Below are 16,862 nucleotides of genomic sequence, written 5' to 3' on the forward strand. Positions count from 1 at the left end.
ACTGTGGTACGCGCGCGCTCGCCGCTCTCACGGGGCGAGGGGGGAGGGCCCCACGGCGGCTGACGGCGACGTGCAGCGCGGAAGACGAGAGAGTCAGTCAGTCAGTCAGTCAGGTAGAGGACGGGGAACGTGGCGCGGGGGCCCGAAAGGCTGATCGGCGCGGCCATTTTTACACCGTTTACACCGCGCGCGCGATGCGGCAACCGTGCGTGCCCGTTCGATCCGCCATTCCAAACAATCGGTGCGCTACGCGCGCTCCTCGCAGGAATCGCAAGATGCGTCCGACGACGGCAGGTCGTCACGGTGGCACCGCCGTGCTGCGTCGACGACGATAGGCGTTCCGCGCGTCCGCGTCACGCCGCGCCAGCCAGTCAGCTAAGTTTGAACGGACGGACGGACGCACGGACGCAGGCCTGGCAGGCACGCACGCACGCACGCACGCACGAGACGCGCTGCTCCGCACACGTAAAGACGTAAGGCGGCGCGCCTGCGACACGACGTAAGAGAGACGACGTGACGTCGCGGAGGACGAGAGGACGACGGCCCGCGGCCGCCGGCGGTGGCAGTAGTGGTGCTGGAGGTGCTGGAGGTGGTGGACGAGGACGACGTCTCGCGCACAAACGTCGGCGACGTTGGCGACGACGGTGGCGAGGAGGAGGAGGAGGAAGCGTGGAGGCGGCGAGGAAGGAGGCGACGGAGAAGAAGAGGAAGAAGAAGGAAGAGAGACCGTGGAGGATCGCGCCGAGGCGATAACGTGAAGGAGGATGATAACGGCGCGCGCGACCACCGCCGCGACGTGGACGGCGACGACGAAGACGATCGGCGCTCCGAAGAAGACAACCATCGCGACGGTCACGGCGACGTCGACGACGCGATCGGAACGACGGCTGGAGACTCAGGAGACGGAACAATCCCGCCGCGATACGCTCGGCTCCTTGTGCTGCTTCGTGCGTGCCTGTGATTCGCAGTGGCGTTCAGCGAGGGCCATTAGCCCGTAGTGCGCGAGCAGCCGTCGGATGATAATAAGTGCGCCGTGCGCCCGTGCGCCACCGTGAGAGAGAGAGTGTGTGCCTACGTCCATTATACTACTCCACGGCCCTTGTACGCGTGCTTCGGGGCTTCGGGGCCCTAAAGAGTTGTGTGTGCGTGTGTGCCGTCTCGCTCGCGAGTCTTCATTCGCGAGTGTGCTCCATCTCGGTGTACGCTCTGTCATTTTCTATCTCTCTCTTTCTCGCGCGTTCTCTGTCTCCCTCTCTTTCCATCTTTTTCTGTCTTTCTCCCTCTCTCTCTCTCTCTCTGTCCCGTCTGTCCCGTCTGTCCGACCTGCGTGCGTGTTTCTCGCGTGCCTCTTCGCCACACGCACCCGGACTCTCTCTCCTCTTCCTCGACCACCGCGCGATCGATGTGACATCGCGCCCCGTGCCGTTAAAACCGTGTGTTTCGCTCTCCCGTGGCGGTCGCGATATATCCGCGCCGACTTGAGCACCGAGAGCCGGAGAGGACTCGTTCGACGAGAGAGAGAGCGCCGAGGAGGAAATATATACATATATATCGGAGGACTCCAGCCGTGCGCGTTACGCGTGTGTGCACAGTGTGTGCGTGCCGACGGCAACGTCTCTCAGTGAGCGCGGTGCGCTCTCTCTCCTCTCTGCCGTGTCCCTTCCCCCGTGTTCCCCCCTCGCTCCCCCAGCGCCCTGCGCCCCATCGTCCACGTCGTCTTCCTTTCTTCCCCCCTCGCTCTCACCCGCTCGCTATCCCTGCCTCGCTTTTCTTTCCCTCGCTCCCGTCCCACTCTCTCTTTCTTTCTCTCTTGCCATCGGTCGGGACGACCGTATAGAATGCACGACAACGCTGCTGTCGTCTGCTCGCGCGCTCCCTTTGTCGTCATCGTCACCTTCCTCCGCGCCGTCCGCGTCGCGCGTTGATCGCGGGACCGCGCCGCGAGCCGACGGGGACCTATACTACCGGTGAAAAGTGCCGTGCTCGGTGATTACGCGCGAAGAAGATGGAGATCGAGGCGAAGCAGCGTAGCCAGAAGAACCGACGGCGGGAGCGGGCGCAGCGCATGCTGGCGCAGAGGGAGAGCCTGGCGACCGCGAAGCAGCAGCAACAGCAGCAGCAGCAGCAACAGTCGCAGCAGTCGCGGCAACGGCCGTTGAACGACGAGGAGGACAGCCACAGCGGCGAGGACGAGGACCCCGCCGGCGGTGGCGGTGGCGGTGGCGGTGGTGGCGGCGGCGGTGCCGGCGGCGGTGGCGGCGGCGGCGGCCTCGGACTCGGCGCCAAGACCGGTCACCCGCGGGACGGCCACTCGCGACCGCCCAGGCCACCGCGGCCCCCGAGGCCCCGTAAGAAGTCTTCCCTCGCGGCCGCCAACCAGAAGGAGCCACCTTTCGAGGAGGACATTATCGACGGATTCGCCATCCTCGCCTTCCGCACGTACGAGGAACTCGAGGTGAGCCGCACGCGGACCGAACGTCCGATTTTTTCTTTTTTTTTCTCTCTCTCTCTATCTCTCTCTTTCTCCCGTCCGAGCGATCCGCGCGATTGGATCTACGGAGGAGAAGGAGGAGGCTGGGGGAAGCTGCGATCCGACGGCGTATGCTCCGCCGTCGGACATGTACTCGCCATAACCTAAAAGTAACCTAGAGATAACCTAAAAGCCCTCCTAATCCTGCTTTCGTTTGTCCCTTCTCTCTACCCTTTTCCAAATCCCTTTCTCAAGTCGGATTAGGGTGACAGCGCGGACGTTCTGCCGTGTCCGAAAACAATTCGAAGCGGACAGTTCGCGATGTGAATTCGAACGATTTGTATGTACAGCTCGAGGAGACTGACAGTAGTGACGGTCGAGTCGTGATGCTTTGACTTAAAACTGTGTTTAAGTTCGGACAGAAAGAATAATTCAATTAACACTGCGCGGACAACACCGTGTTTTTGGAGCACTCCACTCGGACACTCTAGGACTTTTTAGTCCAAAGGGTTTTTGAAAGCGTTTTTGTTTACAAAAAATCTACAAAAATTTATGTCGTCCTTAAGGTTTTCAAAAAGTGATTTCTATACTTACATAGGCCGGAACCAAGTTTTTTTAGGGAGCAAAGTCGACGCGAGCGTCCCGTGGGAATCATGAATGAAAAATCAAGTGGGCCGTAGAAGGCCCATATGGTGTCCGCGCAGTCATTGTCTCACGATTCTCTCTACTGCAGATTGATATAATTTTTCTATCTTTCTAAGTAACAAATTGTTCGAAAAATGACTTCTCAGGTCATCTCAGCTTTATCTTGCCTCTCATTAATCATTCCGGATTTACTTATCGTACATTCGCGCAAACATGCTTTTGTAGCACAATGTGGGATTACTTTAGATTACTTCAGAGTTATTTACGAAATGTTCGAAACGCCTTGAATCAAGAAACCCGTTTTAGAATATCTTATATTCTTTTACGCAGCTTTAGACCGGTGTGTTCATAGTCCGTTCTTATGTTAAGACCAGTGTTTGTACAACGTTAAGATGTTATAAATCAACCACACAGCCGTATTAGCATCTTAAGCTATTACTTACGTCTTGAATAAATACGAACTGTGAATGGGCTTTAGAAGGAGAGGTATAAAAGAATGAAAAATTGGAATTTCCGAAATTCCGTTTGTTCGAAGGAAAATCCATCTTTTCTCGTCACTGAGATAGTTTGTCAATAACAATACGGAAAGCCTGGTGACTTTATTGTCTCTCTTCGTCACGCTGAAAACGATTAGTCCGTGTCGTGCTGTTCGGAACATTCTTGAAAAGAAGTGATATTATTGTCAGTGGGAAAGGTCGTCACGCTGGTCCCTCTTAATCTGGCGCTTGGCTTTGCGTGTTACATGTACTTTGATCTTATCGTCGAGAGATTTTCAATCGTGTTTACCATCGAGAAACATCGAAATGATTCATTTAGAGAATTATAGCTTCATTATATAGGGAAAGATAATTTACTTAATGTAGATATATATCTATAATCTATAGTTTCTTATTTCTAGATCGTTTAATTTTACGAGGTCTACTTCAGCTCGCTGGAAAATTTCTTTTGGACGTTTTTAAGTAAGAGCATTCTCTTTCGACCATCCGGGAAATCATTACGAAATTTCGAAATTGTCGCAGAAGTAAATATTATTTTTCACTTTCCAAATAAAAAAAAAACAAGTGTAGTCTAAAGCGTCCGTATCGGCGATACTTGGCAAGGTCGTTATTCGTTACGATGTAAATTTATGTCAAAAATAGCGGGAAAATAAGCATTCTCCTCGCGAGCGATTTACGATATCTCTTATCGACGAGGAGCTTTCACGAGCGATTTGTCTATCTTCGGAATGTCCAGAGCGCACTTGCGTTATATCTCCGATTCGAATAAGCTTTGAACGCTTCATCCTCGCTATCTCACGATCAATCAATAACTTTTGTTAATTCTTTAATTGTATTTTCGATTACGTTAATTGTAAACTTGTTTGTTTAAAACTTTATTATCTCATTTTAAAAATACATGCCTCTTTCGGTAGATATTATATATAATTATATTACATTCAGTATAATTTTGAATATTTTATATATATTCAGAGAACTAATGTATAAAGATTAATATCATAATACGTAGAATCCATTTTAGATACGTTTCTATATTTTAAGAGAACAAATCACACGCTCATATATAAATTATACGTTTGGCCCACATTCACTCCTCTATTATGCGCAAGTCTAAAGTTCAAGAAAATTTGCAAGAGCACTAAAATAGAAAACTAATATTGGATATATTTTGTCTTAAAGCGGATCTCTCACTCTCTTTCACGAAGAGAATTCCCAGTCTCGCGTACAAAACCGACAAGCGGATTTTCATCTCTCGCTGCTCGCTCGCGCGTGCAGAGCTTGCGTCGCGAATACCGTTACACGCCGCGAAGAAATGGTCGGTACACGCATTACGACGCGACGAGATGCGACGCGACGCGATGCGATGCGATACGATGCGAGCCGCGAAGCAGGAGCACACGTTCGCGTTGCTCGCGCGAGGAGCGAGGCGGCGATCGTTGTGCTATCGGTCGCCGATATCGCCGAGGCGCGTTCCAAAGGCCGGTTAGCGCGGACGACGACGTCGGTTTAACTCCAACCGCGATTAAACCGCGCGAGTGGCCGAGCTCTCGGGGTCTGAGAAAGCCAAGAGTGCTTCCAGTATAATTTGCCGACCGAAGTATCCGGTTGTTGGAAAATAACGGCCGATACTGATCTGTTTCACTTGAACCACTTATTTTTCGATACAAAAAAACACAAGTTTATCCGCTTTTTTTTTTGTTTAACACTTGCGAGTTTACTACCTGGCCCGTTTATCTGCGCCAGTGGCTCTTATATTCTCTCAGTTACGAAACTCTTCTGCTTGCGACACTAATTGTGCACGTGTTGTCCGCAATTAAAACGCCACTGAAATTTTATTAATTAACATCAGCCGTGTTTCTAAATGACAATGCACTAATGCGCTCTTGTATCGCGAACTCGCGGAGTGTGATTTGAGAACCGCTGACCTGCGCTGTTAACGTCTCTCACGAACTTAATTTATGTTATCTCAATTAACTAGAAACGTCTATCGATCGTTATTTTCCAATTAATCTCGCGTATTCTGCATATAAACTCCGAACGCAATTAGCAAACTTGTTTAAGCTAATTGAATAAACTTATTGGATTCTAAATTTCTTTTAACGGAATTTCTGAAATCTGAGAAATTGTGCGAGATAAATAAATCTCATTTGTCTCGTGTACATAGGTGCCTTTGTTCTTTCCCAGTTTGTTTAAAAATTGGCTCCAGTCCCATTGCGACGAGCGATTCTCGACTAGTAAAGCTCATCGGTGCATACGTGTCGCCGGGAGTGGCCCTTGAGAGTTTTATTCCCTCGCGGGGAATCCACAGTAAAATTTCCGGCGTACATTGAGAGCTACACTTAATGAGTGCCCAATTGAGAGTTTCGTTCTCTCCGAGAGTGATCCTCGATAACAAAACTCTCGAGTGTGCACTTCCCGCTAGCCTCAGACCGCTCATATCAGACGTATCACGAGACCTCTTCTCTTTCTCTCTCTCTCTCTCTCTCTCTCCTCCTGCTCTAAATTCGTCGACATTGAGCCGCGTCCGTCCCTCCGCATCCACTGTTTTCATCGGTTAATCGAGGGATTAGCGGTCCTCTACGCTCTTTTTATATCTTATCGCCGACCACATGACAAGATATTAAATCTCGCCTCTGTTAACACAGTCGACATTAACCTAGTAATCTTTTTGCTCGCACAGAGCATCTCATTACGTGCGATTAAAGATGAGTAACGATAATGACACTCATTTTGCTCTAAATAAACACGATTTATTCTTTCCTGAAAAAAATATAATCTTTTCTTTTTTTAAAATAGAAACATAACGTGGCTTTGCGATTTCTTGGGGGGGGGGGGGGACAGGTACGCGGTAACTGTCGTTATCACCGAAGAAAATGAAGATAAATACCCGATAAATTCACGGAAACAATCCTACAAAAACATAAAAGTATATAGTTTTAAGCTAGATTAGATTAGGTGCATTTTAATTATCATTTATACAGTAATAAGGAAGATACATGACGCTGATATAAAAAACATCATTATTTATGTTCGGTGTTCAGCTATTAATCGACAAAAAGTAATATTATTTAGTTCACGGTTACAATATGCATACAGTGCGCACAATATTTATTTATTTCCATAGGTATAAAATAAAAATTTTCAAAACCATTAATTTTCCGTAGCGTTCTAAAAATTGTGCCCGAATTAAATAATAATAATAATGAAATTGCAAACAAAATATCCGATATTTCTGACGAAATATGAATGTTCGATGATCCACAGAATACTTGTTTACACGTTAAACATAATTTATTACGTTATATACCTGCAGATGTGGATTATTATATTTTACGCTTAAACGCGCTCAAACACCCTCTGGTATTAAGTTTATCTTGCCGTGCCGCTTTTTATTTGCGGATCGGTCGTAAAGAGCAGTAGAACGAACGCGTTGACGCTTTCTGCTTCCGCGGCGGTTACCGAACAGTTCTATCCGAGAGGCGAAAGTTTATTTCGTTAATCGCGCGTCCTGAGCCCTCGTGATTTATGCATCGTCGCTCCCGCGTCGCGCGAGATTATTATTTCTTTTCGCTGGGAACGGTAAAAACTCGGCGCGGGCGCGCCGCACATTAAATCCGCAAATTAACTCGAAGACACGCCGCGTAATTACGCGCGCGCGGGCGCCTTTATCGTGATTTATCGCGGCCGGGAAGTTAATCGTTACATTTTATTATATCGCGCGGTCTCGTTAAGCGCGACACCGTCGTCCTTTTTTCTTTGTCAGCGATCAAAACGCTGCGGCACTGGTACGATTTCGTTGAATTTAATTTTCGGTATCGTGTATACAAGAGGGAAGGGAGTGTACATTAAAATTTGTATTACGCTATATGTTGCGATTTTGTCAACACGAATAAATGCGGGTCCCTCGAATCTTGTGTGTTCGCATATCCGTCCATTAGAGAGAAGAAAGATTTTCTTTAAATTCAATAAATTTGGACGTATTATTTTCAGCGTGATATCGTTACGAGATATTATCGTGTAATAAAATTAAGATTTTCGTTAAAATTGAGCAATTACATTAGAAAATGTTAACGATATCTTTCTTGAATCCACAATTACGTTATAAATTGCATAATTACATATTCCTCGCTTGTTCTATTTTTATACTACGTTTCGTCGAAGCATAAAATAACATGGATCAGATCTGAAATGACGATTTGCTGTGCAAACTGATAACAGTGAAGATAACCGTCGCGCGAAGCTATCACCACAGTTGCTTATTTTTCACCTCGTTAAAGACGTTTCGACGGTATGTTTCTAAGGTAAACATTTCAACCCGTTCGATTTTAATGTTCTACGACACGCAGCTCGATGTTTACCCTTATCGATCCCTTTCCGTTTCCCTTATTTAATCGCGCGGCACTCGAGGGTTTCTTCGCGTATCGATGGAGCATCTATATAGTTTATCTATCAAGGTTGCCTCGTGTTTATGACGATGGGCATCCATGCAGCCGGCTTGAATCTGCAGGTGGCTCGCCTGTTGCGAACCATTCACCCGCTCGATCCCAGTGGTTTACGTCTATCCCGCCTTCATATATCGCTGTTCCGATAAAAATACAACCCGCATTTATATAGCGCATGTTGCTTTCTAATTAATAACGCAGCGTCGATATCCGGTCCTCGAATAACACGCGAGTTCAAAATCCACGAAGCGAAATTAAGTATTCGACACAAGAGTTCGTCTCGTTTCCAAAAACACTTTTCGATGTGAAATTGATTTCACGTATCAACGAAAAGGGGGCCAGACTCTCGACAGAAATCCTCATTAAATCGAATTACTCGAACGTATTATAAATTTATAAAGGCAACGAAATTTTTGCTCGAGATCGATAGCTCTTTTACGCGAATTTTCTTCAAATTCACCAAACTTGGACGTATCTTCAGTACTATATGAAAAAATATCGTGTAATAAAATCGAGATGTTTATTAGAATTGAATAAAAATGAGATATCATTGCATAAACGACATTGCATTGCGATTCACATCAGTGCGTCATTGCAGTAATTCGTGCTGCTGCCGCCTTTCCCTCCTCGTGCTGATGTGAAAACATTGTAAATTCATTTATTATCAATATCCGAGATAGATTTCCGTCTCAGGTAACTAGTAATCGCGGAACTGCCGGCCATCCTGGCATTTTCTTGCACTTTTGTTTTCATTTCGCAAAGAAGAAAAACGAAAAGAGAAAAAAAACCGACATTTATCTTCCGGGCAACCGTTTTACGAGACGGCCGCAAAATACGTATCACCATAGGTGACCGCTCATTATCATAATCATTACGCTCGCTGCGCTTGTTTATGCAACCGGCTTCGGTTGTGTGCGCGTGCGCTCCTTGTAAATTTATCGCCTCGTGCCTTCTTTTACTTTGTACCGTCGTCGTCGTCGTCGTACTCGTGTCATGATTGAAGGACAAAAGTGACGAAGTCGTAGCAACGCGCAACTTCTTACGGTCGGTCTGTTTTTCGACGATGCGAAAATTATAGCGCGCGTACATCGTCAAGTCGACGTCAGAATAGTCGATGCATCTTTTTTTCGTAATTATATAGATGATCTCTTCAAATTTATTCCCACTTAAATCGAATAATAATTTATTAAAACTTTAAATATATTGACTGCACTAATGTATTTGCATTAAGTATTTCTTGTTCTCATTGTTTAATGAGAGAACGAAGGGGAATTATTTGTATCTTTGAAGCTTACAATTCGCAGAAAAGCATTTTGCATTTTTTATTTTGAGAATCATAACTCGGACATTTAGATGTTTTTACGAACGAACGCCGATTTCAAATTTGATCAGTAGAAATGCGTTTACTTTTCGCCAATAACGGATCACGCTACGTAAACCAATGAAATGCACTTCTTCGATACATATTTGTTCTAGCGGAATATTTTTACTATTTTTAGAATATATCGTACTTGCGGCGCTGAAAAACAACCGGTACTTTTTAACTCCGTTGAAGCGCTAAACGCGACGTTATTGTTATCGCGCGTGCGAATGACGGGGCAGAGTAGTACGCGGACCGTCTAAACGGGCCTGTCGATCATTCCTGAATAGATATTCCGGCATGAATCAAGCTGCTGGGGATGTTCAAAAGGTAAAGCGGAAATTCCGCCTCCGGCCGCGCGCGCGGTGACGGTTTTTATTTTCTTAATTAAAAGTACCGCGAGATATATATATATATATATATATATATATATATATATATATATGTGTGTGTTCTCTCGCGCTGTAATCTGTTGCAAATTAAATAGAAACAGTCACGGGACACGGATGTGGCGAGGGAGCACATCCGCTGGCTCATGAGTTATCGACGCTCACTTCTCTGGTTATTGGAGCCTCTGTTATCGCCGATATGCCGAGAATAAACGCGGCAAATAGAACGCTTCGAAAGGTCTGTCCTGATGACGGAACGCGAACGATCTCGGGACTCTTTCGCTCTCTTCCTCTCTTTCGCATCAAGACGGCGAGAGAATTCGATCCTGTTGAAAATGACGTTCTCTCGCCGTCGAGATGTGACCTTGGTTTTCTTATTTGGGAATACCGCCACGGGTAAAGAGCGGAGAGCCGCAGAACGGCGGACGGCCTTGCGAGCGAATTTCATTCGCTCGTCTGCCCGCGCCGCTATACGATTCGACTCCGATTTGCGAAATGTTTCGGGAGAGTGTCGTTCGGATTGCATTTGGCGCGTCCGATATCAAAGGCGCCATTTCGCTGCTCCACCGTGTCCTTTTGCAATCGCCGTCGGCGCGTGGAAGTCGAGGAGGAGAAGGAGGAGGAGGAGGAAGAAGGAGGAGAAGGGGAGGGAGGGGTGGCGACGGGAGGGAAAAGAGATCCTTTTGGTATCTCCGATCCTGCCAGAATGCAAACTCCGACCTCGCCGCCAGGTGCCGATTCTCTCACAACCGCGAGTGTCTTTCGCCGTTTCTTCCCGTTTATTTGCTCCCTCGGTATACGAGAGATCGTTCCCGTTTTCCGAGAAAAATACCGTCGCGCGCGTTAACATCGCCGTGAAATGTATGTGCATGCGTAATTATTCTGTAATAACGCTTCGGGGCATCATACGTGGTTAACGCGTGGAAACGCGACCCGCGAATTTTCAACGTATATCTTCCGTCGCATATTAAATGTCCGGCGATTAATAATGCTACAATGTAACGCTTAACGTGATTACATTTTGCAATGTACACTGTTTTTTTACCTAATTTAAATCGCGCGCAGCGCTCATTAGTTATTATCCCAACAGATTCACGAGAAACGCCATCAGCTATTATAATGCGGCAGAATTTCTACTGACAGTCGTGTGTTCACCCGTGTTCCTTTTTTCCTCCCTGATTGATCCCGAATTATTATATGTTTATATACGGCATGGTCGATATTTTTTTTACGCTTGTAGACTTGTATACATAAATGTCGTGATTTGGTATAGTTTTGCAGCGATTTAACAGCTATTCGAGACAATTTTATTTATTTTAACAAAATCTCGGGCACTAAATCACGATATTGCGCGCTACAATGAAAAAAAAAACAGTGGTCACCGGCGAGATCCGCGAAATTGGATTGAATTTTTAACGCCGCTTTTTTTTCGGGAGCAAAGCTGCACATACAAAAGAATCTATTTTCGCGCTCTCTACATATTTTTTCACTGAGGATCACTACCGTCTATCGTTTTCCTTGCGACACCTGCCGCGTGACCTGCCTGGTGGCAAAACACTTGAAAATGTTAAGACAGAACGGAGAGAAAAGAAAGAACGGAGTTATTTACGGTCATCGGCTCCCCGCTAAGAACGTGCGTTTTGCCCATCCGCGTTTACGAGAGTTCACGGATAAATCTATGAATAGAGCATCGAGAGGAGCGGACTTGTCTTTATGGTCTATTAAGATGTCCGCAAACTGCATTACATCAGACCATCGCTTTCCTCGAGGACGCTGGCCGTTCGCGTTGATCGAAATATCGGGCTCGTTGATCATCGACGTTGACGGCTCGGTCTCGGAAGGCGGGCTTTTTCTATTAAAAAGCCGAAAGGCGCCGGGGCGATCGATATAATCGTCGACGTTATAACACTCGTGAATTCGGGATGAGGTCAGTGTCACGTTGTCTGACAAATGAGGCCGCGTTATACAAGAAACCGCCGATGCGGTTGCCACAGTTGCCGTTAAATACGTTATTTGTTTTGTAAATTTTGAATGCTATTGCGACCGAGAGAGAGAGAGAGAGAGAGAGAGAGAGAGAGAGAGAGAGAGTTTAAGAATTAATAGAATGTGACGCGTGAGATGTCTTAATTAATAATTTAACGAGGGATTCTTCATTATTATCCACGAAGCGTATAAAATACCAAATTGGCGATAATTTCGTTAATGTTATTGATATTCGCGGTAATGTAAACAGTAGAGGTTTATTCATGGACGCGTCGCACGAGGGAGATTATGCTTTAATTGACATGTAATTATACGAGTTAATTTCTTAATACAGCCGGTAAGATTTCGAACAGCCAATATACAAACCAAATATAGGTATATTATCGACAACTTATGACATGACATAAAGGTTATTTTTCTTATCTTTCGAGAGGCAGCGTAATTCGCGAAAAAGTTAAACATGAAAAAAACCCAGTCTTGTAATTATAATATTTTTTATTACTGTCCGATGAGGAAGAAAATACATGAAACTTTATGTCAGGGGTGCGATCATATGCAAGAAAAGGAAATACGAATTTAAATTGCAAATTGAACAGTCGGCGCATATATACGCACGCACCGACGCGAAATAAAATATCATACAGCGGCCGATACAAAATAAACACTCGAGGCCTTCCGAGAGTGTACGTGCGCGCTGATAAGACCCGACGATAAGACCTCCGATGCGCTTGCTACGGGGCTTCGAATTACTCGTTTCGGCGAGCGATGTGTCCCGCGGCTTTCTCGGACCGAATGTCTCGAAACTCTCTTCTCGTATCGCCGGAACGAGTCGAGTTCTTCTCGTCGCGAGCGGGAGAGAAGAAGAAAGACCGGGGAAAGAGAGTGAACGAGAGAGAGCAAAGAGCTTTCGAGTTCGTCGGCCGAGAAACGTAATTTTGCGTCGGACAGAATCGCCGGTGTTCGGCGGATCACCGAGGGCTCCGCTCCGCTACGCTTCGCGGTATCGTTAGCCGTGCCGACGGAGTGAGGTCAGCAGCGCCCGCCGCACTCAATAAATCAGAGACACGGTGCATCGCGCGACGCGTGTCGGTGGGAAGCGAGGACGGTCGAATTCTGCCACATGATCCGTCAACAGAGATCACCCGGATGAAATACGCGCATCCGCATCGGATATACCGACCATCCGTAGAAGCCTCCGGAGTCGCGAGCGCGTGCAAGGGTTGGAAGGCCAAAAGGGAAGATGACACCGATTCCGGGATTTCTGCGGGGAAAAAACCTGTAGGAAGTTCGAGTGCGAGAATTTGATTTTAAAATTCTGCGACGGTTTATTTGTAGAACGCCAAATTGAAATCGTTCATTGCTACGTGTTAATTTACGTTTAGTTACATTTAATTATGGGTTACGACACAAGCAACTCTGTTGTATTTTGCTAGCTTCTTTATCATTTCGACGATTGGATATAAGATTGAACCTAACGATTCAAATGTCTACACGGAGATAATTTTCTCTTAAAATTTACCCTGAAATCATGGTAGTTGTGGGACATGTACCACCAACGAATTTTATGCGAGCTATTCTGATTAATATCTAGCATAAAAAAAATATTAATATTTATTACATTAAAATATAAAATATGTTTGATTAATTTTATTAAAATGTATCTAGGAAATTTCAATAATTTTTCAAAATTTACCAATCTGCTTGGTAATTTTTATCACGTTGTTTGTAAAATGGCTTTTGTATATTTTAAAAATTCTTTGGTTGCCAAGTTGTCCCAAGTTTGTAGTAAATTTAAGGGCAAAATATAACTAAAAATTCTCTCCGTGTATTGTTTTAGAGGAAAATAATTTCGCAAAACAGATTTGAATCTTTTAAACCACGTCTTTTTTTATCATCGTGGAATTTAGCTGCGTAAACTCCCGTGTCTCATCTTCGCGATAAAATATCTCCGACAGACGTTCGTTCTATCCGTTTTCCTACCTATCGTATTTTCGATACACACCAGAGTTCGTCGCGATTCTATTTTCATCTCGATGCACGCAAAAATGAACACCAGAGGGTCGTAATAATTCGAAGTATATGCACAATTTTAGCGCCGGTTGGAATAACATTGAAGTTATTGTATTGAAACGATATTATTTTTTCGCGATATTGAGCAACGGACTTCGCTGCTCTTCTGCTCTTTTTATGGTTTTTTTTGTTTTCACTTTGTTCGATTGCTTCGTGAAATAATTCGTCAGTACATCGCTACGTTATTCACAGTTCGTTAAAAAATAATAAACTCTACCGATCGGCAGCCCGCTAATTGCCGTACGAACGGTAACAATTGGATGACGCGGGGAACCTAATTACCTCATAATTAAGCATGCGCTTTGAGTTATTTTACAGCGAGCGATTTATAAAAATTACCGGAGGCACTCAAAGGCAACAATGTAATTGACTATCATCGGCGAATAATTCTATTATCCCGTGAATTACGCGATACAACGATGAATGCGTAACGAGGTAGCATATTTTAATAATAAATCAAAATGCGCGCACGATCGGGTTCCGCTCGCGCTCTCCGCTCCTACATCGTTATCCTTTAAATCCCTCCCGGTTATTAATAAAAACTACATTACATTTATCAGCTTTTAATTAATTATACAAAAGCTCTTATTAATACTGGTAAATAAATGAGATTCAACGGTACCGATAGCAAATACACGAGATCCGTCGGATAATTACCAGCGATTAATTATCAACGATATGATATCGAGATAACGCGCGGCGAATATAAACGCGTCCCGTAAACAAACATTTCTATTCGCTTCGACGAAAACACGCGCTTTGCGCTGTCGCGCTGTGCATTTCGCGAAAACTGCCCGTGACATTTTTTTCCTCTTGCATATACATATTTTCAAGACGGTGAAAGAAAAGGCTTTAAGCCGCTTTGCTTGGTAGAGATCGATATGGGAGGGGACACCGTATCGATGTCCGGCGACAAAGAAAGTCTCTCGCACCTGCATGAAAAGTGACCTACTTCTCTCCGTAATTCCCTAAGACACGGAAGAAAGTCCACGTCTCTTACTTTCGTATCTTCCTTTGTGTCGCGGTTGTCACGTCGTTGCGGTTGCTTTCGAAAAAAAGGAACCCCGTACAACGAGAAACCTATATAACTTAACAGACATACGAGAAACGTACCTCGTTGTACGGGGCACACCAGTGCCTCTCGGATTTTGAAGAGCCTCATGCAGGTACGCCAGATACGATAGTTCAAGAGAGAGAGATACGTATTCTTTTATGTGCTTGTCGAAACAGCCTTCGAAGATAAATCGATATCCTTCGTTCCGTCGGAACGGCGCGGCATCGAGACGGTATGAATAAATATTTCCAACATACGTTTCGTGACACGGATTACGACGTGATTATCCATTTACATTCTTCAAAAAACATATAGAATTTAGAGATAAAGATAAATTTAGAGATACGGATAAGGACAGGTCAGTTCTTGAGAAACTTTTGAAATAAAAGCTGCTAAGAGCAGTTCTTCCGATACGGTCAGCTATTATCGGAACAAAAATTCAACGAGCAGATAAATGTAAAACGTATCGTGCACCCAGCACATTTGTCGTTTAATGAAATTTCTGTTTCCCTCTCTCGCGAGTTATCGTATTGCGAAAACGAGAACACCGAAATATTATTCCGACACAGTTTCGATTTCGGGTGGACTTTTAATGTATTCGGCAGGGAGGCTAATAGCTTTATTATTATTCATTACCACATGCTACGTGGCCGATAGTTGGCACTTCGCTTAAATAATGTGCGACGTCCGATTAAAAATTCTTGCTCCCTGCGCGAAGGGAGACCCCAGAAGGATAGGCGCGATTTTCCCCTCCGGCAAAGTGGCGCGCGGTCACTCGCACGCGGAAGCGATCGAGCGCGGCAGCGTTGTCCGCGAGATAAGCATTAGGAACAACACGTCTCCGCGGCGCGCGGAGATAATGAGTGCGCGGTGCTCACTTTTCAAGCCGTCGCCGTTTCGCGCGCGCAGAGAGTATGTACGAGAGAACGCGGAATCCCGCGCGTCGAATGCGCGGTAATAACGGGTTGAATTACCGGTATATGCAGGTATATGTGCGGCCCCGTGCAAATCGACGAGAGATTTTCGCGCGGGACGATCGCGCCCGGGACTTTATCGCCGCGTTTACACCGCGCTAAATCTTTTTACCGCCACCGGTTTGTCGGTCCGCTATTTCTTCTTTTTTCTTCCCTCCCCTGTGTCGGCTCTTTTTTCCCCCCTTTGTCCGTTTCTCTTCCCTCTTTTTTTTTTGTTTACGTCGGGATAAATGCTTTATTGCCCACTGATCCTCGGCCCGGGCCGGTGGCGTATAACCGAGAGTGGCCCGCACGCACTCGGGATATCTGGCGCTCGATTCCCAGCGGGATGAAAAACCTAATGGTTCAGAGATGACTGCCTTACTTTGGACCGAAACACCAGGTTAAACTTGTTAGAAAAGAAAATGTGTTTACGCGTGTTCGCAGGCAGTCTTTTCGAGAGGCAGTACAATGGAAACGTCCTTTTATGTTATCGCTGCTAGATAATCCTATGATTATTTTCTACTGTGTACCTTTCTACACTCGTCAGGAATGATTTAAGACACGACTCAGTCGTTATTCTCAATAATGCGTCGATATTTTAAAAGTATTCGTTATCAGCTGTTTTTCTTCCTGCGTAAATTATTCGAGTTTACAAATGGGAAGAAACGAAGTGATAAAACTATCGTTCCGCGATAATTCCATTGATACGTGAACGACGTTGGTACGCAAGGTCAACCGTTGGTTTAGACGAACGTACATCGACAGGCTCAAGTGTAACGATGCAACTTTCTCGATCGGAATGACGTAGGGTTAAAGCTCGAGATGCCTCGCGATCGCATTTCTCTCGCTCTGTTTACGTCGTTTCAAACGTATCGGCGCGCGATAAGAACTTTTCCCGTCCGCAGCGATGGAGAATGGAGTTGCGTCGTCGCGCGCGGCATCCCGTCGCTGGTGTATCTTGACACAATGTTTCTCAACACGCTGCCGTGTTCTGCC

General features: G+C 45.7%; 2 protein-coding genes across 8 annotated transcripts in view; both read left to right on the plus strand.

The window, feature by feature from the left end:
• Positions 1–16,862, plus strand: part of LOC139808885 (ribonucleoside-diphosphate reductase large subunit-like) — a 79,096-nt gene that overhangs the window by 29,884 nt on the left and 32,350 nt on the right. The window lies entirely within an intron of this gene.
• The window catches only part of Tay (tay bridge), a 30,684-nt gene continuing 13,920 nt past the window's right edge, over positions 99–16,862 (plus strand). For all 7 annotated transcript variants that reach the window (XM_071771368.1, XM_071771371.1, XM_071771369.1 and 4 more), the window contains exon 1: positions 99–2,455. In XM_071771368.1, the coding sequence (XP_071627469.1) occupies positions 2,006–2,455 (450 nt within the window). In that variant the 5' untranslated portion in view covers positions 99–2,005. The remainder of the gene's footprint in view (positions 2,456–16,862) is intronic.

This window comes from Temnothorax longispinosus, chromosome 2 (genome assembly GCF_030848805.1).
Source record: "Temnothorax longispinosus isolate EJ_2023e chromosome 2, Tlon_JGU_v1, whole genome shotgun sequence".
Lineage (NCBI taxonomy): Eukaryota > Metazoa > Arthropoda > Insecta > Hymenoptera > Formicidae > Temnothorax > Temnothorax longispinosus.